The 24,055-nt window shown below is 37.3% G+C and overlaps 2 protein-coding genes and 1 non-coding gene across 5 annotated transcripts in view; 2 read left to right on the top strand and 1 right to left on the bottom strand.

The window, feature by feature from the left end:
- The window catches only part of IARS2 (isoleucyl-tRNA synthetase 2, mitochondrial), a 46,317-nt gene extending 35,005 nt beyond the window's left edge, over positions 1–11,312 (top strand). Inside the window, exons 15-23 of the mRNA XM_063114000.1 lie at positions 1,191–1,299; positions 2,275–2,377; positions 3,386–3,511; positions 4,132–4,263; positions 5,092–5,198; positions 6,130–6,275; positions 6,973–7,163; positions 9,384–9,528; positions 10,761–11,312. Of these exons, the coding sequence (XP_062970070.1) occupies positions 1,191–1,299; positions 2,275–2,377; positions 3,386–3,511; positions 4,132–4,263; positions 5,092–5,198; positions 6,130–6,275; positions 6,973–7,163; positions 9,384–9,528; positions 10,761–10,900 (1,199 nt within the window). The 3' untranslated portion in view covers positions 10,901–11,312. The remainder of the gene's footprint in view (positions 1–1,190; positions 1,300–2,274; positions 2,378–3,385; positions 3,512–4,131; positions 4,264–5,091; positions 5,199–6,129; positions 6,276–6,972; positions 7,164–9,383; positions 9,529–10,760) is intronic.
- Positions 2,662–2,765, top strand: LOC134391450 (small nucleolar RNA U13). Its single transcript, XR_010024985.1, has one exon. It is a non-coding gene; the product is annotated as a small nucleolar RNA U13 (small nucleolar RNA).
- A 241-nt stretch (positions 11,313–11,553) lies between the features above and the next one.
- The window catches only part of RAB3GAP2 (RAB3 GTPase activating non-catalytic protein subunit 2), a 101,273-nt gene continuing 88,771 nt past the window's right edge, over positions 11,554–24,055 (bottom strand). For 2 of the 3 annotated variants that reach the window (XM_063114385.1, XM_063114387.1), the window contains 7 exons: positions 21,555–21,590; positions 19,780–19,854; positions 19,248–19,466; positions 16,450–16,539; positions 15,998–16,219; positions 14,936–15,094; positions 11,554–14,537 (listed from right to left, as the gene is read on the bottom strand). In XM_063114385.1, coding sequence (XP_062970455.1) covers positions 14,382–14,537; positions 14,936–15,094; positions 15,998–16,219; positions 16,450–16,539; positions 19,248–19,466; positions 19,780–19,854; positions 21,555–21,590 — 957 coding nt within the window. In that variant the 3' untranslated portion in view covers positions 11,554–14,381. Of the gene's footprint in view, positions 14,538–14,911; positions 15,095–15,997; positions 16,220–16,449; positions 16,540–19,247; positions 19,467–19,779; positions 19,855–21,554; positions 21,591–24,055 lie in introns of all 3 variants that reach the window. The other variant, XM_063114386.1, reaches the window with a different exon arrangement.

The raw sequence follows: 24,055 nt of genomic DNA, 5'->3' as shown, positions 1-24,055 counted from the left end.
CTTCTCATTCTGTCTTTGTCTTTCATGACCTTGATATTCGTGAATGTACAGGTTATTCTGTAGATGTCCATCTGTCTGGGTTTGTGTGATGTGTCCTCATGATTAGATTTAGGTTATGCATTTTTGGCAGGAATATCACAGAAGCATCAGTGCACCATGTCAGAAGTCACGTGATCTCTTTCTGTTCCATTACTGGTGGTGATTAACTTTGATCACTTGGTTAAGATTGTGTCTGCCAGTTTTCTCTATTGTAAAGTTATCCCCCCCACTGCCCCTTAGTAATTGTTATTAGTAATCTTGTAGGCAGATACTTTAAGACTGTGGAAATACTCAATTTTCACCTAGTAGTTAAGCATCCTTGATGATTCTTGTCTGAAATGATTGTTACTTATGAGGTTTGCCAAATGGTCCCTTATCTCTTTACTAACTGTTGAACTAACTGTTGTTTACTGTTAAATGCTAAAGTAGCTCTCAAGCTTGCTTATATATATGTCCTAACAAGTTTGAGACAATTATTCACGTAGCTTTTTTATTGTTCGCCCACCTTTTGACTGGGTCATTGCCAAACTGGAAGTTAATAATTTGACCTTTATAAGACATTCCTTTTTTTGTTTGTTTGATTATTAAGATCAGGCATTCAAGTCGTGTGACTTCTTAATTAAGAGCATGCACTCCAGAATTGTCTAGATTCAGAATCCAAGTCAACTGCTCACTATCTGCGTGACCTTGGGCAAGTTCTAAAACCTCTCTGTGCCTCACTTTCCTTATCTGTAGAATGGGGATAATTATATCGACCTTTAGTAGAGTTATCATGATAGTTAAATTAATTAACATATAAAGTTGCTCAGCAAATATTTGTTGAATAAAACTTTTCATAAAAGATTTTACTGGGAATATTAATATTAGTAATTGTTGTAAATCAATCCCTAATTTAGATAGTGTTTTAGTTAGCTATGGTTTGGGAGATGATACTCAAAAGTTTATCTTATCTTGATTAATAAAGTGTCAGTGGGTGTAATAGCTCAAGTGGATACAGTCTAGCCATCGGGTAGAGCATGACACAAGAAATGAGTAATGTGATTACTTTTACGATTTTAACACTTCGTTGCATACTTGTTTTTGTTTTCTTACTTTAATTAACTTAAATTTCTGTTTTTATTTTCTTTTTAAAAAAAATATTTGTTTTTGAGGTACTGACCAAAGAGCAGATTTATACTTGGAAGGAAAAGACCAGCTTGGTGGTTGGTTTCAGTCTTCCTTATTAACGAGTGTGGCAGCAAGGAAAAAAGCACCATTTAAGTAAGTATTTATGCCCGAGCTAAACAAGTCAGTGTAGAAGTACCTCTGCTGAGTACTTGCCCACGAGTGAAGTACTGTGCTGAGTAATGTATATGATAAAGCTCTACCCTTAGTTGCTTACAGTCTCCTATCTCTCTAGAGAGATAAGAATTTTAAGTAAAAAATAAAAAGAGAAAAAGGAACTGACAATACAGAGATATCACTCTGATACAGATCATAACTCCTAGAAGAGACAGTCAACATTGACTGGAGTAGCTGGGACAACCTGTGTAGAGCTAGATCTTGAACTGTGGTAAGACTTGATGAGGAGAAATGTAGGAAAGGATGTTCTAGGTTGAGGGGAGACAGCCTGAGCTCAAATATCTTTATATCTGTAATAACCGCAGTGGCTAATGAACTAAAACATTCCATTAGTGCATTTTATTAAATTAGGGATTTGTATTTAATACACATAATTGCTTTTCCTTATTCAAATGTGTGGGCAGAAGTTCTAATCAGAGGGATTCTTATATAGCTTTAAATTTTTGCTATCTTACAATGAAAACCCATCTCAGAATAATTTACATGTGTATGTTTTCTATGTAACATGCTTTTTGAAACCCATAGAACAGCAGTGTTTTTCTCAAATTTTCTTTTTGCAGATAATTTTGAGGTGATAATCTGCCTTTTTTAAGATGTACTATTTCCTAGTTGGTTTTAGTGATCAAAATCAGCATATAACAGAAGCTCAGTAAATGATTTGTTTATTGGATGAAAACATCTAAAGTTTTCCTGTGTTTAAATAGTTTACTGTGAAACGATTATGATAAATAAGCTGCTGAGAATTACACTTTCAAGAAAAACTTTTATCCATAGTCTGTCAAGAAAAATCCTATTTTTGTGTCAAACTAAGATGCACTTTTTAAGCTGTAAGTCATCTTCAAAAAGATGAATATAATAGTGTTTATCATTAAAATAGCTGATTTGTTTTCTTAGGACAGTGGTTGTTCATGGTTTTACCCTTGGAGAAAAGGGAGAAAAGATGTCCAAGTCTCTCGGGAATGTCATTAATCCTGATGTTGTCATCAACGGAGGACAAGTAGGTGGTTCCCTAAAAATTCATTTTATTTTTCTTTTAAGGTTCTTAAATTGGCAGTCAAAACGCTTAATATAGTTACCTCAATGTAAAAAGTAAACTGTCGTTTATGTTAATAGAGGATGTCCTACCATGTTTAAATCTAGACCTAAAGTAACATGTTATTTTAGTGAAAAAAGGAAGGGCTGTGACTGTGTCCCTTTTGACTCATTTCAGGTCTGAATCTCCAGCTAGGTTCTGAATTATACTGTTTCTTTTTTAATTGCCTGAGCTTTTAAAATGTGTCGATCCTTTTGTGCTTCCTGAGTGTGATGAATGGGTTTTTACCCTATTGTGTGAGATGTGCCTTCCTCAAACCTTGTTATGACATCAGCACATTAGCTGTGTGATGTGGGGAAAAAGATGTAAACTGTAATTTTACAGTTGAATGAAAATGATATAAGAGAAAAATGAGATTGCAACTTCTAAATGCATGTTTTATTGTTGTATTCTCGGTAATTATACACTTTTTAAAGCCAGTCATTAATGGATATCAGATAATTTGGGGAGTTTTTTTGGAGTTGGTTTCATAAAAGAAATCGCTTGTCTGTGACTTTTTACTGCCCTCCTAGCGTCCTGTAATCATTCATCGCTCTGTGTACAGACTTGCTAGGGAATTCTGACGGGGGATGTAGACCTTCTGTTTCCCCTCCCCCACATAGACATCCCCTGCCCCTCTCTGTGTCTAACCACCAGCTGTAACAGGTGGATACAGACAAGAGCAGGGAAGCATTGGGTGTTAGCACCTATGCATTGAACAAGCTTGCAAGGGCGTACTCTCCTTTTGCCCACTTTTGTTGTTTTCGATGCAGCCTGGTTTGAGATTGTTAGTCCTTATTTCACTACAGTGCTGGTATAGTTCATATTTACCTCATGCTCAAACATTCCTGAATAGGAACTTCACCTAAGACATTTGTTTAGTTAATTAGAATTGAAAACCATTCTGTTTATATATTTTTTCTCAATAAAAAGGATCAAAGCAAAGAGCCTCCCTATGGTGCTGATGTCCTTCGCTGGTGGGTAGCTGAGTCCAATGTCTTCGCTGAAGTGACAGTTGGTCCATCTGTGCTCAGTGCTGCCAGAGATGATATTAGCAAGGTTAGGCTTATTGCTCTTCCTATTTCTGAGCAAAAAGTTCATTAAATCATTGTTTTAAAAACTTAGTGAAAATGAATTATCCACGTGTTGTGAGCATTTTAAAATATCCTGTGTTAATTTATTTGTATAAAAACAGTAGTAATTCTAATGACTTTACATAATGTCTTCATATTTTATTAATATAATGTATAAAGTATTATGTAGCATAGTATGATTTATATTAATTTTATATACTTTTTATGTACTCAATGGCCTTTCACATTTATTCCTTTTATCTTTATTTTCACCTGTGAAGCTGGTGAAATGACATTATTCTCACCCACTCACATGAAAAACTAGGCTACTGAAAGATGATTTGCCTTAAGGTTATAAAGAAATATAATGAAAATTTAGTCTTTAAGCATAAAATCCAGTGGTTGTGTCTATAACTGGGCTCTTGTGTTTTATTTTATTTTTTTTGCATTTGTAATTTATTTAGGAATGATATAATAAACAAGGATCTCTTAAGAAAGTGACAAGAGTTAGGTGAAACTTAATTACAAGAGTAAGAAAATAACTTCAGTGAAAATTCAAGGCCTCATAAATTTTTTTAACTGCATATTTTTTCTCACTATGAATAGCTTAGGAATACACTCCGATTTCTTCTGGGAAATGTGGCTGGTTTCAACCCAGAAACAGATGCCATCCCTGTTAACAACATGTATGTAATAGACCAGTATATGCTACACTTACTGCAGGACTTAGCAAACAAGGTGAGTGTGAATTAATAAGCTTCTGGAAAATAGAAATACCAGCACTATTTTAGTTAAAATTTTAGTTTCATCTGAGTGGAACAAACCTTGCTAGAAATAGTAAATATCGCACTCTTGAGAAAAGTTATACTTGGTAAATTCCACATATTCCTAGATTCTTAAAAGGTATAAAGTGTTATATCTTTCCTAGGTTCTCAAGACTACGAAAGTACCTGGTTGAGACAGTAGACCCAGGCTTCCCCTCAAACTAGATTTTTCTCTCAAGATCAGCTTTGTTTCTCCAACGAGGAATAAAGTAGAATTATTCTCTACTTATCTGCAGATGTGCCCCTCATAATAAAATATAGAAATAAATGAAATGACTATTCCTGTGTGTCTTATATTTGCTCATTTATATAGACACAAATAATTTGTGTTTTCTTGGAATTTGAAATGTATCTGCTTCAGTGTACTCTTAAATCAGAGCTGTACATTCTGATTTTTGCCCAGATCAAAAATAAATGAGGTATAAATGAGGGAATAGTAGTGAAGTGTTGGTAACCCCTGCTCTTTGCTGTCTCAAAGATGGTGTGATTTCATAATTTGAAACCTGATCCTTTCCTTGATGAGTGTTACGTGGTAATTCCCAGAGAGGAATAGTATTTTCTGAGTGTATTTGAATTTGTTATCCAGAGATGTTTGGAAGATTCTCAGGTGTTCTTGCCTGTTGCCTGTTTTGTATTTGTCTGCCTTTGAAACATATTTTGAAAGGAACATGTTTTGCTTGTGACGACTTGTATTTCACTTGCTTATCCCAGCTGCCACGTTGATTTTGGCTTTGTTCCCTAGATTACTGAATCATACAAACAATATGATTTTGGAAAAGTTGTTCGGATCTTACGAACGTTTTACACCAGAGAACTTTCTAACTTTTATTTCAGCATAATCAAAGATAGGTATGTATGATGAAATATTAAATTAAATAAATACTTCCTGAGTGTCTACTCTGTGCTTGGCAGATGTTGGGGATATAGTGGTGAGCAAGATGGGCAGCATTGTGCAGTTATTAAGGTTGGGTTCTGGAGCTAAGCCTGAGTATGAATTTTTGCCCTGCCACTTATAGCTTTATGATTTGGGGCAACTTATCCTGTAATCTCAGTTTCTTCATCTGCAAAATGGGGGTGATAATACCTACCTCATAATGTGGTTTTGCGAATAGAAAGATAATGTAAATATGTGCTTATTGCTGTGTTTGGTAAAGTAAGTGTTCAGTAAATAATAGCTGTTAATATGAGATGACATAGTGTTGTTCTCAGGAGTTTGAAAATCTGGAGCAGGGAGAGAGAAATATACAGGCAATTGTATAATGTTAGTAGTATCCTCTTAGAAGACAGCTTGATGCTAAATCTTCATTTATTGCTCCACGGTGCAGGTGACAGTGCTGTCCTTATAATAACTAGTCCAATGTGAGGTGTTACCCTCAACCTGTCACACCTCAAGGATTTTCTACATAGGGATTATAACTCTCATTCCTTCCCTTAAAACACTAATAGCATTGTAGTGGGTGGGGAGTCACACTTTCAATACCATCAATGAACTTATTAATTGTGCTTTAACACAATAGTCTAGAATTTAGCTGTCATCTGCCTGAAAAACAGAATAGGACACAGCATAGCTATGAGTGTTTTTTGAGGAGGTGGGCACACCTGGAGGGAGTAAGGTGGAATAGAGGATAAATTATCAAAAAATTTTATGAAAGAATATTTTTCTCTTTAGTCAGAAGATGATTAGCCACTGTAAGAATAAACTCAGCCTGAGGCAGATCCTGTCTTGGTGATCACAATGTATAAAGTACTGTCAGCTGCTGAATAAGTTGTTCTTCTACAGGCTTTATTGTGAAAAGGAAAATGATCCCAAACGACGCTCCTGTCAGACAGCATTAGCTGAAATTTTGGATGTAATAGTTCGTTCTTTTGCTCCCATTCTTCCTCACTTGGCTGAAGAGGTATTCCAGCACATACCTTACATCAAAGGTAGGAAATACTTAATTTGTTCTCTAAATGAGAAAGACCCTTGATACAGGTGGAACTTCTAATTTTATGTACTTCACGTAAGGGGCACTTACTCATATACAGTGAATGCTTTGTGATGTGATGTGCCTTGGTCCTTTAGTAGTTTCTGCACCTGTATGTCCAGGAGTAGGATGAATTTCAGAATGGTCTTTGAGTTATCTCCAGCACTTTCTGAAATGTATGAGCAGCTTGGCAATATTAAGAAATCACTTTTTCTTAAATACTGTTATAAATGTTTTGAAATATATTTTAGATTTTATTAAAACAGAAAATACAGTGTCTTTGAGTGAATATTTTATCATAGTTTTTTCCTCTGTATTAAGCTTATAAAAATTAGAAATTAAGTTTAGAAAGAGGGAAAAAAATCACTCATAATGTTACTACCTATAGATGATGACTGGAATATTTCTATTTTGTTTTTTTCTAAGCATTTTTTTGAGCTCTTACTATATATTTTATCTTTTGTTTAAATGTAACAAATTATTTCCCAATGCTGATATAAATGTTTGTAACTGTTTAGGAGGTCTTCCATAGTGTTTCATCCCGATTACTGTAAATCTTATTTCCCATTAATGGTAACTAATGGTTAGAGCTTTATGTACAGTTTAGGATATATGTATCAGTTTGCTTTTTTTTTTTTTTTTTTTTTTAATAAAAGAGCCCAAGAGTGTTTTTCGTACGGGGTGGGTTAGTACAAGTTCTATCTGGAAGAAGCCTGGCTTGGAGGAAGCAGTGGAGAGTGCGTGTGCGATGCGAGATTCATTTCTCAGAAGCATTCCTGGTAAGAATGCAGCTGAGTGCAAGGTTATCATTGTGATAGAGCCTGGACTGCTTTTCGAGATCATAGAGGTATGTGGCAATTTGGACCTGTTGAAATGGTGTTGGTATTGTACAGTTTCACTGGAAATTTGTTTTTTAAAAATGTCCAATTTTTTTAAAATTTAGAAATTAGGATTGTTTTCTAATCCTGATATCATCACTGTGTTTCCTACTTCTCTGTGTGTCCTTTCTCTTCTCTTGTGAAACATGTTCTGCACATGTAACATGTGCATGTTACATTACGGGGACAGGAAAGGTATAATAAATTTCTATTTGAAATGAAAGCCCTCAGGGCTATTTAGAAGACAGGTGACATATAAATTTATGGCAATTGTATTTTAGTACATAAAATTTGGGGGTTTTATATTAAGGGTCTGGTTTTCTGAGAATTTTGTCCATCTGGATCAGATTCAAAACATATCTGAAAAAACTTTCCATCGTTATTTTGTGAGATCTGGAGAAAAATTATTTGCTTCAGCAAATTATTATGCATATCTCAAAGCATTCATTCTATTTTATTACCAAAAGTGCCATCAGAATTTTCTTCTTGGGATTCTTAAGAGTTGATTGGCCAGATTGGCTTATAGGGATTGGCCAGATTGGCTTATAGCTTAATATATTGACTTGAAATTTTCTCTAGTCTGAATGCTTAAAATTGGCAATAAATGTACGAGGAGTCTGCAAAAAGTTCATGGAAATATTCATATCTTTTTCATTTTCCACAAACTTTTTGAAGTACTCTTTTATTTTAAAAAGTTTTACTGGTATCAGTTTTCTAAAAAATAATCATTTCATTTTGGTTGGTAAGCTCAGTTTAAATTTTTAGTAATATAGTCAAAGTGATTAAGATTTGAGGCTTTGAAATAGCTAGTAGGTGTGAGATTGTTGATAACAAAATAAGAATAGATAATCAGATGTTCACATTTGAAAATTTAGAAGTCGGGAAGTTTTGACTCCTTTATTTTACACATAAGTCCACTGGAGCTGTGACCTAGCCAGGGCTACACAGCCTAGTCCTGGGCTTTTTTCCTACATGTTTCCTTTGACTTCAGTCATTGTGAGTAATAAACTGAAAAGAATACAGCTTGATTTTTGGATCATTTGTATTAGAAAAAATACTTTGGGGGCCGACCCCGTGGCGCACTCGGGAGAGTGCAGCGCTGGGAGCGCAGCGACACTCCCACCGCGGGTTCGGATCCTATATAGGAATGGCCGGTGTGCTCACTGGCTGAGCGCAGTGCGGGCGACACCAAGCCAAGGGTTGCGATCCCCTTACCGGTCACGAAAAAGACAAAAAAAAAAAGAAAAAGAAAAAGAAAAAATACTTTGGGATTCTCAAAAACAAGAATGTATTTTCCTTAGGAATCATACCAAGTAGCAGTCACATGGAGGCCTGGTTCTATCAATTACTAATTGCATGAACTTGTTAAAACCAAATTAATCTCTCTTATTTTCTGTTTTCTCACGGGCTTTTTTTTTTTTAAAGGAATGTCTGTGTTACTAAGCTCACAAACTCATTTTGAAGACCAAAATTACAATGAAAAGTAAAAGTGTCTATAAAATATCTGGATTCAGTATACCTCAGGAGGGTTCTGTGTGTTGTCCAGATTGCCACTGTCAATCTACACTGCTAAAGCAGGTCCTTGCTGAGACAGGATCTTAGCCCCTCTTGCAGCGTAGGAAGCATGTCACAGGGACGGAAGTGCAGGCTCTGAGGCCCACAGGCCTGGGCTCGAGGTGCAGCTCTACCGCTTACTGGTTGAAAACTTGGGCAAATTACCCTCTCTCTGCCTGTTTCCTCAGTTGTAAAATGGTGATAATAAATACCATATAGGTTTTTTTTTGTGACAGTGAGAAGTAAGACATTTAGCATCTAACAAAGTGAAGTGACTGGCATAGAGTATATTTTCAGTAAATACTGCTGGCAGAAATTCTTAACTAAAACCTTTCATACTACTAAGAATAGATGCATTTAATAGTATTAGCTCAGGATGTAATGGTACCAAAGGGTTCCTTGCTAAACAAAAATTTATGTCATCTATTTTTATAATCTATGGTGAAAATTTTTTTTTTTGTCTTTTTTTCGTGACCGGCACTCAGCCAGTGAGTGCACCGGCCATTCCCATATAGGATCTGAACTCGCGGCGGGAGCGTCGCTGCGCTCCCAGCGCCGCACTCTCCCGAGTGTGCCATGGGCTCGGCCCTCTATGGTGAAAATTTAAGCAGTAACTTTCCCATGCTCACTTACAGATGCTACAAGCTGAGGAGACGTCCAGCACCTCGCAGTTGAATGAGTTAATGATGGCTTCCCAGTCTACTTTACTGGCTCAGGAGCCACGAGACATAACTGCAGATGTAATTGAGCTTAAAGGGAAATTTCTAATCAATTTAGAAGGTAAGGAGGAGACTGGAATAACAAGTGATGAATGGAGAATTGAATAACTGCAGGTCATTTCAAACTTTCCAGTGGACTAGATTTATTCTAAAGGCAGCTGTGTAACTTAGAATACATCTTTCCACGGAAATATGAACAATTACAAGGTTTCTAAGCCAGCTCTCAAGTGTCTTACCTGATGACCTTGGGAACTGAAGGCTAGGGACGGAAGAGGAAGAGAGATGTCCTTCCTGTCTCTGAATGAGTAGTCATACGTGGAGTCAGTCTGACTCGCTCCCTTTCCCTTTTGTATCCCTCTCCTTTAATCCTTAGCGTCTCAGGACTGCTCAGCCCTGCACACCCTTCCCAGTGCTGATTCTAAAACTTCCTATTATGCACACACCACATTAAAGTGTTATTATTTAGCTATTCTTAATGAGGGGTTAAGGGTTTTATTGAACTCACTGTAACAATGGTATCTCCTAATCAATCATCTTGTAGATATTTATTTTATGGAGAATTTTTGGTAACCTGATCTGTCCTCATTGGTGGAAACGGAGGTGGAGTAGCATTTACAGAGAGTAACAAGCAGCTGCTTTGGCAAAGGTGATGCTGCTTGTTTTTCGTAACAGCTTTCAGGTACCAGCAAGGAGATGGGAAGCTTATAGGCATCAGTTTAAATTCACGGCTTGGCAGCACTGACCATGTGGTGAAGTTTCTGGCTTAATTTGCTTTTCAAAACATACATTTGTTGCCGAATGACTACAAAGTAATTTATTCTTTATCATATTTTTATCGGTTTGAGGTCTAAGAGTATTAATAGTGGAGAAATTTTTGCTTTTTGTCCAAACTGAGTAGTTTTGGGTGGGGACACTGCAGTTGTCACTATACGTGGCTTTTGAAAATTCTCATTCAAATGTATAACTGGAGAGGCAGTGTAATTTATCAGAACTATACCTGGATTAAGAACTAGAAGGCATGTCCTGCCTGTGTAGATACAGAACTTAGTGACTTGGGGAAAAATCAGTTAACCTCACAGGGTCTCAGACTCCTCAGCTCTCTTTAGTTGTCAAGCTGTGTGACTCCATTATCTTGGCTATTTATATAATGGGGCAAATGGTGCAGTATCTGACAAGCTTTACCAAGGCAGGGAGGAGAAAACTTTGAAAAAGGAGCACCTGCTAAGCCAGTTAAATAGAGATGCAAATTGAATGGCCTATCCGAAATACTCTTCATGTATTTTTCTTTCCTAGGTGGTGATATTCGTGAAGAGTCTTTATACAAAGTCCTTGTCATGCCATCTACCAAAGAAAAATGCCCTCGTTGTTGGAAGTATACAGCTGAGTCTTCAGATACTCTCTGTCCCCGATGTGCAGAAGTTGTCAGTGGATAATAGTACTATGATGTTAATAGCTCTCTCTGAATAAGAACCCTCCTGACAGTACTGACTGGGAGTTTAAATGGATTGTTTACAATATTGGAAAGAAATCCAAGATTTAGGTAATGAGTGGGAGAGTAAATGGTGTAAGGTGAGGGTCAAAATCAGATCATAAAGTAAGTATTTCCTGTAATTAGAGAAAGAATAATGTATATATATACATGTGGCAGTATATATGTGTGTATGCACATGGATTTATATAGATCCATAATGGACTTATTCAGAACATAAGACACTGAATAATGCTTGCCTTCAGATGTGGCTGAGCAGAAGAAAATGTTTTATATTCTGTAAATCTTTTTCACTCAGTACTTAAGTTCTATGAGGTCTGAAAATAAAGGCATTCTGGAAAACTACTGACTGATGTTGGTACTGAAATTGTGAGTAAAAACAAGTGGTTTTGAAAGGTGATATGTTTCCCTTAAGAGGTGAAGAGCATCATTTCATTCTGCCTAGTGTCCATCAACCTTTTCAGGATAGCTAGTGTTTTGGGTTGGATTAGAAAGAAAAACAGCACCAAATTTGTTATTCAAGAGGAGAAGAAATCTCAATACTTACACTTAGGAATGTTCAGGAAACAACGTGAAAGCTGAAATTTATTTCACTAATTTACATAAATTCACACAATGAACAGAGAGAAAATAGCAATATATACAGAATTTCACGGCTTACATTTTACAATAAAATAATAGAGCATTTTATAAACAATTTAGTGTTGGACTAAAATCTCTCTAAGGGTGGTTATTAATTCTTTTCAGCACAAATCTAACTTTTAGAAGCCCAGCAAACCCATTCCTATTGGGCAGGGTGAGAGGGCTTTCACTGTTGCTGTAGTGCAGGGGAGGAAAAAGTTCATGGAAAGATTCATATTAATTCCATTTTTCCACACACTTTTTAAAGTACCCTTGTACTGTAAAAATATTTATCTCATAAATGAAATGGACCACAGTAACTTCTAAGTGAACATTATATTCAATGTAATGTAATTCTATTACCTCTCATTTTTTTGTGATTTTAAATTGCAATTAATCATGTTTTTTTAAAAAAGCAATTTAACTGTAAGTGTTTACTTTGACCTTAGATGAACTTCTATATCAAGGGTGAAATTTTTTCTTTTTCTTTCTGCCTAAGTGTGAAGCATTTAGAAGCATGGTGCTATACATCTCTTCATCTACATTTATTCTGGCTCCCTCTAGTTCTATATCTAAACACAACCTGTAGTGTAGAACTTATGATTATTTTAACACTTTTACTTTCTTATATAAGCATTAATTTAACAAGGTAAAAAATGTGTATTCAGTGTTGAAGAAAGACATGTGAGGGGTGGGAGTCCATCTAGGAAACACGACCGGTTATTGGCTTTTCATCAGTAGTTGCAGTGAGTGCCACATACCTTTTTTTCAGGAGATAAAATCCACATAAAATCTAATTCCTTTATCTGAGGCTCTTCATTGTTACAGAATGTATATCTATCTATCAGATTTATTTTAATAAACCTTGATGAAGCAGTAAAATACTTTGCTTTTCTTAACCATAAAACTTAGAATTCAATTTTAAAATTCTATGAATGTTAAATTTTAGGATAACAAATCTAACTAGAGATTCAATGATTTACATTATGGTTCTGAGTCATATTTCAGCTTATTATTCTCAGCAATCCCCAGATTTGATTGTATGTCCTACCAGAGTAAGTTTAACCAGTTTTATTATCTCAAATGCTTAATAAATTCTCCCCCCCCAAAAAGTGATAATGGAATCGAGGATTTAACTTTTAATAATGCCTATAACTCCCAGTTTCTTTGACCAGCCTCCTAAATTCATACTATTTTCAGAGTATTCAGAAAAATCACAGGAAGAACTAATCTTTCAGAACACATATAAGTGACTATATAAAGCTAGATGTGTTTATAAGGATTCTACAATGTGTCTGGCTGGGGTAGTGGAGATCCGAGCGGAGCCTAGGAAGTTGGACTACCTTAAGGCCCTTTCCAGTGCTGCTACTCTACAAAACATGTGCTTCAATCAGACTCACAGGTCCCCACCCCAAATAATCAAGACATCTTAAAAATTTATCTTTCAAGATTTTAAATTTGACAAGTTACTTAAATAGTAGTTGTGTTTTAGCCAGTTAAGTTCTTATTTGGATGTTATCTTTTAGCTCAAATATCAGACATTTTTTTTCTTTATCTCCCTAAGGACATACTCCTTAACTGTATAATTGCTAGAGTTGACTTCTTAAAAGAAAGGGAAGAAACAAACTTCTGTATCACAGTGAGTTACTATGAGTGACAATTGTGATCCATGACAGATAATAATTGCACTGTGTGGCTACATTCCAAAGTGATACCATAATAAATACGTGGTACTTGTAGGGCTCAAAGCACTTTTTACAGAGTTTTGGTTAGTCTGGCTTTAATCAATATTAGGACTTGGACTACTACTCTAGGTCCTGTAGAGTACAAAATTAATTGTATTTTATCCTCTCAACCCAGCTGTGAGGTAGGTTTGCTAAAGCTGTAATACCACTAAGCATTTTTTTCTGTACTGTTCCCAAGGACAAATAACTACCAAATCCCAGAAACACACATTTCTAAACACTTGTAGGAAAAATAAAGTTGGACTTAAAATTTTTAGTATCTTTGCTTTTTTTTTTTACATAAGTTTTACAAGATAATATATTTTTACAGTTACGTGATGTGAATACAACTTTGCAAGGTGGCAAAAAACAAATCTTAACTTACATTATAATGAATTTTGCTGTGTTGTTTGCATCTCAGATGCTCAGTTTTGGCAAGAACAACAGGTTACAGGATCTATTTAGTGTCCCTTCTGATGAATATGATGACCTTGAACCCATTCTTCCTCCTCAAGCAAGGTCATCCTTCTCTGATGGCAACAGCAGAGCCTCTGGACAAGGAACCTGTCAGCATCCAGAACCCCCAGGTGGCAGCCCAGAATGGGATGAAGCATGTGTAACAAAAGCATTTTCTTAACATTTATTAAAGGGAGTGGGATGTTTCTCTAACTTTACTGATGGGGACTGTACATGAACACATTTAAATTTAATTACAGCAATAACATTTTAGATAAGAAATATAGAATCTCATAATAACACAGTCTGTAAATTATAACCAATTTTAAATAGTAAAGTTTAACAATAATGCTACTTAAGTGTTTGAGTTAGAAATAAACAGTAAAACATCTGTATTTGTAATTATAGTACAATAGATATTTGTTTATATTTTATCTTCAGTATTAACCAAAGGAGTGGGGAGTCGAATTTAGCCAGGACGGCACTTTTTAAAAGTAATATATATTTTCATTTTACAAAAGAAAAAAAAAAAAAAATACTCCCTCCATAAAATTCCAGATCTCACTATGTAAAATAGCCATGCACTAGGTCACACAATTTCAGACTATCTTCAGTAGATAAGTGTCAGGAAGAAGGAAGAGAGATGGCTTCCACAGCTTCAATGAGGTGTAAGGCTAGACTATACTGCCCGTGTTTTTCTGGTAAAAGCTCAATTACTTTATTTACTAGTTTAGCTGTTGTTGCAATTGGCACTTCAGTGTTTTGAAGATCCTGGGGGTCCTGCAAATAAGACACAAATATAACCCATTAGTTATATACAATTAAGCAATAATTATTACTGATTTAGGAGTTATCACAATAGCAATTTCCCAGTAAAAATGCTTTTCTTTGGAACTAAGTGAATTACACTTGTCATTTAAATTTTCTTCACAACTGTTATTAAATATGCGTTTAAGAAAACACCCGGTGGGGCCGGCCCCGTGGTTCACTCAGGAGAGTGTGGCACTGGTAGCGCCGAGGCCATGGGTTCGGATCCTATAAAGGGATGGCAGGTGCACTCACTGGCTGAGCGTGGTACGGATAACACCGTGCCAAGGGCTGCAATCCCCTTACCGGTCAGAAAAAAAAAGAAAAGAAAACACCCAGTGACCTGCCTGATCTCATGCTGCTCTATTTACCATTGCTTTCAGCCAAGTACAGAGCGTGGGGGGGAGTCTGGCAAGTAGCTCCATGCCTTCTTTTGTCTGGGTGTGGAGCAGTGCATGAGCCAGCCTTTGTCCTGTCAACACCAGCAGCTGAGAGGCAAGGACCTCTTTGTCATGAACCTGTAGAATGGCCTGGGGATATGAACATGGAAAAATAATACAGTCACAGATTTATTTATTCTGTAGAAAGGGGTTGCTAGTGAAGACATTCTAGTTCACTTTCAAGCTGTATACTGCCATGTATTTGTACAAAATCCAAACCAAACTTGGCATTTAAATCCTAATTTCTGCTTATTAGCTAATCTTTTTTCTTTCACCTGATATATCAAAATTCAGTATGATTACACAATGTGTTGTCTTCAAACTTTTAGCAAATGAAGGGAATTAGATTAGATTATATCATGACTGCTTAAAATCCTCAACTGGCTTCTGAATGCACTTAAAATAACCATGGGCTCTAAGACTTTCTATGATCTGGCCCCTGACACTCTCCCCACCTCATCTCATAATACTTTATCCCTTGCTTACTATGGTCAGCCACAGTGGCCTTTCTGGTCCTTTCTCTAGCCAAGCTGGTCCCCACCTCAGGTCCTCTGTACTTTTTATTTCTGTCTTGAACACTGTTCCTCCAGTTTTCTGAGTGCCTTCTTATTTGGGGGGACTCAGTTCAAATGTTATCTTCTCTGACCACCCTATTTAGTAGCTCCTGTTTATTCATATGATCCTGTTTATTTTCTTCATAGCACGTATCACTTAGTACAAAATTTAGCATGCTCTTCTCCTACCAGTAGATTATCAATTCCATGAGGAAGATATCATGTCTGTTTTGTTTACTGCTATACCCCTCTGTACAGAACAGGCCTAGCACACTGTAGGAATTTATTTGATAACAGTTTTATACTTTAATATTCTACTTTTGTGCCTAGAAGTTCTAACAAAAGGAAGAGCAAAAAGCTTTAATGGAGATTTTACTGATTCTTTACTCCAACTATTTTATAACTTGAGCCCAATTAACATTCATAGGGTCATAATTACCTCTTCTCCTAAGTGGTCAACTCCATGGTTATAAAGTTCCCCCACATAATGCCTTCTAACAACATCTTCACTAACTTGAAGGTGATGGGCTAAATCCACGGCTAGAACTGGCCAATCTTGGTCTTTCCCAAAAGGAGTGGTCACTGCTTCTTCTGAGGAATCTTTGTCCTTTGCACCTGAATGCTGGGCCTGGACAGCTGCACTAACAACTTTCAATAAGAACTTGGAAATGGAAAAAGAGATATAGCAATGTTTTGTTAGTGTGTTTCATTAAAAAATACTTAAAAGTAACTGTTGGTTTTTCTGTCAATTATAGTGAGTCACTATGAAAAAAGGAAAACATACCAGCTCTCAAGAATACTTTGAAAGTGGTCATCCTTTTAAAGGCCAGCGAGATTTTTGCTTTACTGTTTTTTTCCAAGAAACAAAAAAATCTAGTAACTGCAATTTACCTGTTGTCGTACAGAAATAAAATTTGGATCCATTTCCCCACTAGGTAATAACTGAATTGAAGTTAGGTCTTTGAAAAATGCATTTTTTCCCTAAAAAGAAAGAGATCAAGAAAACCGATGAGTGTGGATTATTATGGGTGAACAAAGGGAAAGATGAAAAAGACTAAAGTCATTTAACCAGGAATAACTCACAGCTAATTTTTATTTTCTCTCTAAAAATAAGGTTTTAGAATTTTATTAATTTTTATCTCAATTATTTAGTATGTGGCAGGCAGGCTTTCAGTCCCCAGTGATCCCCTCCTGATACTCATTCCTTGTATGGACACCTCCTCCCCTTGAATCTACATGGGCTGGTGACTCGCTGCTTGCAAACAGAATGCGGTAGTGGTGGTAGCACAGAAATTCCAGGATTAGGCTCCAAAAGACTGCTTTTGCCTTGGGTGCTCACAGTCATCCTCACCTGTTCTGAAGGAAGCCCAGCTGCCAGGATGCGAGTGCCCTGTGGAGAGGCACATGTGGCAGAGGCCTGAATCTTGCCAACAACCATGCTTGGAAGTGAATCACCCTATCCTCACTGAGCCTCTAGATGAGACCAGCTGAGCCTTCAGAGGAGACCACAGCCTGCGCCAACACCCTAATTACAGTCTCTGGAGAGACTTTAAGCCAGAGGCACCTACATAAGGGGAACCCAGATACCTGAACCACAAAAACTGTGAGATAATGTTTGTTGTTTTCAGCCACTAAGTTATGGGATAATTTGTCATGAAGTAATAGATAACTAACACACAGTGTGTACTCTGAGTCCTTTTAAAAACACTTGTTGAATTGTTTAAAAACACCTTGTTTAAGAGAATAGATGCATGTCTGAAGAGTCAACACAGAATATCAGAAAATAGGAGTGCAGAAGTTCCTTGAAAGGAAATTTCTGCTTATATATACCTTCAAACTCAACATGTCCAAAAATGTTCTAAATGGGCTTACTTGTAAATGACAGCACAGTTCCCCAAGCTTGAAATTGGACTGAATTGTAACTCCTTCCATCTTCTGCAGCCCCATACCCAGTACGTGTCATCAGGTTACTGATTCCTCCAAATCCCCTCATGATTTTTATGACCTTCCCCCAAGTCCACATCTTCACCAACTCCTGACTCTCAGTGGTTTCCCAAACTCTCTTCACTATGTCCTCCAGTCTCTTCTGCATACTGCTGCCATGTAACTTTTCTTTAACATCTTCTTAACTATAAATGCATCAGACATTTAATGAGCTCCTATTATGTGCCAGGCATGGTACACAGACATGGGAACATAGTAAAGAGGTGCCAAGTTCAGGGAACACAAAGACTTTGAACAGAAGATGACACTTAAGGAATAACATGAAAAACAAACAGGAACTGGCTGTACAAAATAGTTGCCTGTGAAAACCAAACATCCCAAAACAAGAAGTGTTGATAAAAACGTATGATCTCTTGAGGAGTGAGTGCAGCTGACAGTGGCAGCAGCACAGGTGCAGGAGAAGAACAGCCGATAAGGCAGGAGAGGTAAGTGGCGGCCAGGGACGCCTCCTTCCTCCTGGCTCTGTCCGTGTGTCAGGGGTTCCATGAGAATGACATTCCAGGTCTGCTGCGCCACCTCATATCACTCCTCCCCAGGATGGACTGGTGAGGTTAGGAGAAGGAGATGAGCATTCTCAACAGTCCCTTGGCCTCCATCTTTGCGGAGGCAGTCTTCCCACAGGGAGAACGCCATCTCTGCTCCTACAGGGCCATGTACCTAGGGGGAAGCCTGCAGGGGTCCAGCTGGGCCTGTCCTGGAATGTACAAGTCTCTCATGTAAGCCTAAGCTGCGTTCTCCAACCTAGCTTCTATCAGCAAAAAGCTAAGTAGCAAAAGTTGACGTTTTTATCTCCAATAGTCTGAATCCTATGTCTGTCTCTCATTTGGCACCTGTGTGGGGAAGACAACGGCTTTACTATCTACAGCAGTCAAATTGGGAAAGTCTTTACCATGTTCTACTAACAAGTTTGAATTTGATCCTGCAGGGGGGCCAAAAACTCTTAGGCATGGAACTAATATGATTAGACCTCGGTTTTGGGAAGACAGCTGTGGCAGCATGGGATTGGAGAGAGAGAAGCTGGGGGCACGGTGATTAGAAGAGGCTGTCATCATAGCCAAGGGAGAGAGGAGGAGGCCTGGACTAGGGTGTAGTGATGGAGAGGAATGGACAGATACATTCTACGGAAGAATGTACAAGAATGAATTTACAGCAAAGTAAATGGCTTGAAACAGAGAGTTGAGCCAGATAACTTCAAGGTTTCTAGTTTGCACCAGTGCACAAATGACAACATAACTAATCAACTAACCAAGCCAGGGAACTTAGGAGGAACAGCACTTCTAGGTCAGGAGCAGAATGGGGTGAGGGTTTACAGATATATTTTCAATACGAGGTGTTTGAAGTCTCACAGGGCATTCAAAGAGAGATGTTCAACAGAAATATATGCCTCAAACTCTGGGGACAGGTCAGGCCTAGAGATATGCAAGAGGGAGAGAACGAGCCTGTCCAGGAGGAATATGGAGAATGAGAAGGGCAAACAGCTGAGAGGGCAAAACTTCAAGGGAAACCAACATGTAAGGTAAATCAGAAGAACGCAATCAGGTGCAGAATAAGGCAGCTGCAACCCCACAATGAATTATTTCCCATACAAGTCATAAAAATATAAACAACTTCTATTAAGTAAGAAAATCCATGTGACTGTACACCCACAGCTCCAAAATAGCTCTGAAATCCCCTGAGGGTCTTACCTTACTATCAAAAAGTGAAAGTGGCTTCACAGTCTTTAGAGAAAACCTCATGACTGCGTACAGGACAGAGCACAGGAGGGAATGGTGTTCCACCAGTGGGTAATGGATGTGCTTCTGTTCAAGGGCTAGCTCCACTATTGAGATCGGTCCTTCCACAGAAAGCCAGGCATCCTCAGTATCCAGGACAGGTGCCTGCATTTCATCCCTGTTAACATCTGCCTAAGGGTTTTGAGAAGGGAGGACTGTATTTGGAATTGGAGAAACAACAGCTTACAAATATCCTAATGAGTTTATTAGCAGCAGAATGCAAACATATATCGTGTACCACCATCCCAAATTGTAATAATAAAACACAAGGTCTAATTCTAATAAGAATTTAATAAGAAAACATCACTTTTTAAGGCTTAAGTCAAAATTCACAAATGAATAAATGAAAAAGAATCTCATTACAACAGTCCTTTCTTAAGTCCGACAATTTTCAGACTACTTAATATTTTAAGAGCAGTTCAGAATGAAAAGACACCTCTTTTACCTCCATTAAAGTCTGAAGAAGATCCAAACAGCAGCCAAGGAAAGATGTCATTGCTGTGTCGCTCATCCCCACATCCTATTTTTAAAAAAGAACATAATTAGTCCCTGCAGCAAAACTGCTAGTCACTATTGGAAAAGCAAAAATAACAGAACACAACACACCTATTCAACTGACTTTTTACACTGAATAGACAGGCAAGAATTTGAAAGTCAAGGAAAGGCATCAGCACAATTACATACCTTCCTTTAGATTCTTCAGAGTCAACCAATTTTAAAATCAGGCTTTAAAAAAGTGGTACTACTATCAACTTTTAAAAATTAGTGTTCTTGGCTGATCAGTTAGCTCAGTTGGTTACAGCATGGTATTATAACACCAAGATCAAGGGTCTGGATCCCCGTACTGGCCAACCACAAAAAACCCCCCAAAAACAAACAAAAAAACCCCCTAGAATTCTATGTGTATTGCAAAGCCATTGTCACCGGTTCCTATAGAGGGCCGCACTCCCATGCACATTGTCCAGCCTGCTAAGGCATCTCATAGCCAGTTAATCATGGTACAAGGGAGGTTACCCATGAGTCCAACCAGAAAAGCTCTAAGAAAACAGTTGGTGTGGTTTCAGAACATCTTTTAGGGACTGAACTGAACCATCTGAATAGAACTAGAATCCCCAAGCTGGAGAACTAAATACCAGATTCATGCTGTGGGCAAAGATGGTTCCTGCTGACTCTCTTAAAGTGCCAAAGAGGCCACTGCATTTATGCACAATCTTTTTTAGACCAAAAACCAATAAATTCCTCACATCCCCAAAGTAAATAACTCAGAGTATATATGTGTGTATGCATGTACACGAACACATATGACTCTAGTCATACCACTATCAAGAACACATCAGAATTCTTCAATAGTGGTGATTCTGGAGGACTGAGGGCCTATAACAGATAGATTCATATGTCCCAACATTTAAGATATTTGTAATAAGACATTTCAAAGTTCTGAGCAAAAGCTACCACTATTAGTCACTGGCCTCAAATAAAAGTCCATTATCCATAGATTGGAAAGTTATTTAAGATGAATGACATATGTGCACAGCGGCTGTTACATATAGATAGAATATGCTTCAACTGATGTTGGATGCTTCTACAGCAGTCTCCTCTTATCTTCAAGGAATACATTCCAAGACCCCCAGTGGATGCCTGAAACCATGGATAGCCCCAAACCTTACACATACTGTTTTCTTCCCGTGCATGCATACCTATGATAAAGTTTAATTTAAAAATCAGGCATAGTAAGAGATTAACAACAACTAATAATAAAATAGAATAAATATAACAATTTACTGTAATAGAAGTTATGTGAATGTGGTCTATCTCTCAAAATACTGTAATATTTTCAGACTGCAGTTGACCGCAGGTAACTGAAACCACGGAAAGCAAAACCACATGTAAGGGGTGACTACTGTACTATAAATTTCTAATTTGAAGTAGAGAAAAACATGCATCAATGGTAGCATGTTATTCTCCTGTCCACAGTCCAAAGTTTAACACATTTTACGAAAACTTAGTTTAAACATGCTATCAGACAGTCTGGAAAGGTAAATTAAAATTGGCCATAGTTCATAACTATGAGTATTTTCTTAATAGAGTATTTTCTTTCCATTCTTATCTCCTGATATGTCATCAAAATGATAAAGACAAAGTTCACCGCTACTGTTAATAAGGTACTACATACAGCGTAGGATTAGCAGAGAAAATTCTAGTTAAGGTAGAGTCACTTACCCTTCGGCATAACCTATCCTTTGGTGCTTTTCCAACCTAACAAAAAATGACACAAAATGCTGTAATATTTAATAATGTAAATAAAGCATCACTATGGTGAAAAAGAAAGTAAAAAGTAATCAAACTTAAGAAACTATAAATGCAGCTGAAAGTGTAGCAATCTTTCATTAATTAACTGTTGGTTCTACCTATAGTAGATACAACTAATTTTGTGGCAGAACTTAGAAATTTATCACACTGGGCTCATAAGTAATCCTTTTCAAAAATAAATTATAGATTTTAAGCTATTAAATAAGAAAAAACTCTAAAAACCTGGCCCTCACTTTGTACAGTCAAATAACTATGCTTCAAGAACAGAGCCAAACTCAAGGTTACTAATAAAGAGCACCTAAGAATTTTGCTTCTTGATAAAGACACACAATAGTTTAAAATGGTCAGAAAAAAGAAAAAATACTCTAAAGCAGATAGGAGTTATATCCTAGCTCAGAAAGACGTACTTGATTCAATACGTACTTATTATGATTCTGCTGTGTTTGTCTACAGGACAGCATGTGGGAGATAAAAGTTCTGTCCTGAGGAACATTACATGGTAAGATGAGAAACTCGCAGGAGACAGTGGAGAGGGGACTACAGTGCAAGACTCTTCACCCTGAGATTATGCAACAGCCTTCGAACAACCAAGCTCAGCCCACACCATTTCCAAGTACTTCACACTGTTGCCAAAATCATCTTTTTAAACACAAATCTGAGCATATAATTCCTCTGCTTAAAACTTCCCAATGTCTTCAATATAAAGTAATAGCTACCATTTACTGAGCCCTTACCATACGTGCCAGACCTTTGCTAAGCAGTTTACATGTAGTATTAGAGAACCCCAAATCCACAGCCTGCGTGGGAAATTCTTCCTCCAGCTTCCCTCCTTCCTACAGCCCACGTATGCTCCAGCCTCACTGACTTGCAGTTTTCTGAATCCAACAAGCTCCCTCATATCTCCAGGACTTTTTGCTAGAATACATTTTCTTCTCATCCATGTTTTACTGGTTCATATGTACTCATCTACCAAAATTCAAGTCAGAAAGAAGCCTTCCCTGTGTCTTGTTATTTACATTCTCTTCTGAGCTCCCCAAACTCCCTATTGTCTATTTCCTGTCTTTTAGACTGTTTGAGGGCCAGAACTGTGCCTTTCATCTGTTCAACCACAGAACCTAGCACAGTCCATGGCAGCTGAGATAACACAGTAAAAAAATATTTATTAAATGAATAATCATAAATCCCCTGCTTCTTAGTTCAGGACTGTTTTCAACCAAATCAGAGCTGTGAGGATCAAATGTGGCTGTGGATGTGAGAATGCTGTGCAATTGTAAACAGAACTCACATGTAAATTACTTTTTATTATTATTCCCTCAAAAGAGGGGTGGTGAGAGGTGAAGTGAAATAGCAGAACAACATAAAGACCAGAAGAAGCAAGTTCCAAGAAAGAAGTAGTTAAGCAGGCAGGGAAGATGAATACAGGAAAGAATGGTTAAAGTTAACTAGAAAACGTTATCAACGACATCAAAGAATGCACTTCCAAGAGAAGCAGTGCCTAAGGTGGGTCTGAGTCTTACTGCTCTTCATGTGCAGGCAACTGTCCATTTAAAAGAATATGTTATCATTATAGTGGTCATTCTCTTGGCATCCACTTAACTGATGCCAGCCAGATACATTCTTGACTGGCCTGTAAAACATACTAACTAGTGCCCTTGCCTGCTTTGCTTGAGGCTAGGCAGCTACTCTCCAGGATGCTAGCAACTTTCTGTGCTTGCATGTTATATCTGTTCCCAAATCTATTCATGATGGTTGTACAAACTGTAATTATGTAATTTAGTTAAATAACTGATGAAACATTAAAGAGAAAAAAGGGGTGTTGTTTATATGAATGCTATGTTGAATACTTTCAAAAGACTTATGGAGGAGAACAGCTCATAGGTCTGTTGGATTAGATATAAGAAGAAACAACTACAAAGATGAGAAGATAAATTATAAACATGTAAAGATTTTGCACTTAGATCTCATCACAACTGTAAAAAATGGGATCGACACCAAGGTCAAGGGTTTGCATCCCCTAACTGGCCAGTTGCAAAAAAAAAAAAGACAGAATCTAGAAACGACAGGCAATGCATTATGGGGGAGGCTTATGTAAGAAAACCAAAGCAGGACTGTAGTCAACCACATTCAAAGAAAATATCTTGGCCCTGTGTCGAAAGACTGGTGAGTAAGTGTACATTTATACATTTTGATTTAAAATAAAATGAAAACCCTTGCTTTATTCAACCACCAGTCCTACTCTCTTTGGTGAGGAGGCTTTTACAGTTTGTATATTACTCTCTTTCTGAGGGTTTAGAGCTCTTCTTCATGTCACTGAAATGCCAGTGCTGGGAATTATATTTAACTGAGCATGAGTAAAATATAGTATCGAATAGAAAATACTCTAACAAGGCCCAATCTTTCTAACAGCAGTC

Source organism: Cynocephalus volans, chromosome 11 (genome assembly GCF_027409185.1).
Source record: "Cynocephalus volans isolate mCynVol1 chromosome 11, mCynVol1.pri, whole genome shotgun sequence".
NCBI lineage: Eukaryota > Metazoa > Chordata > Mammalia > Dermoptera > Cynocephalidae > Cynocephalus > Cynocephalus volans.
Note: the sequence above shows the minus strand (reverse complement) of the source record. Positions and strands in the feature narration are given on the sequence as shown.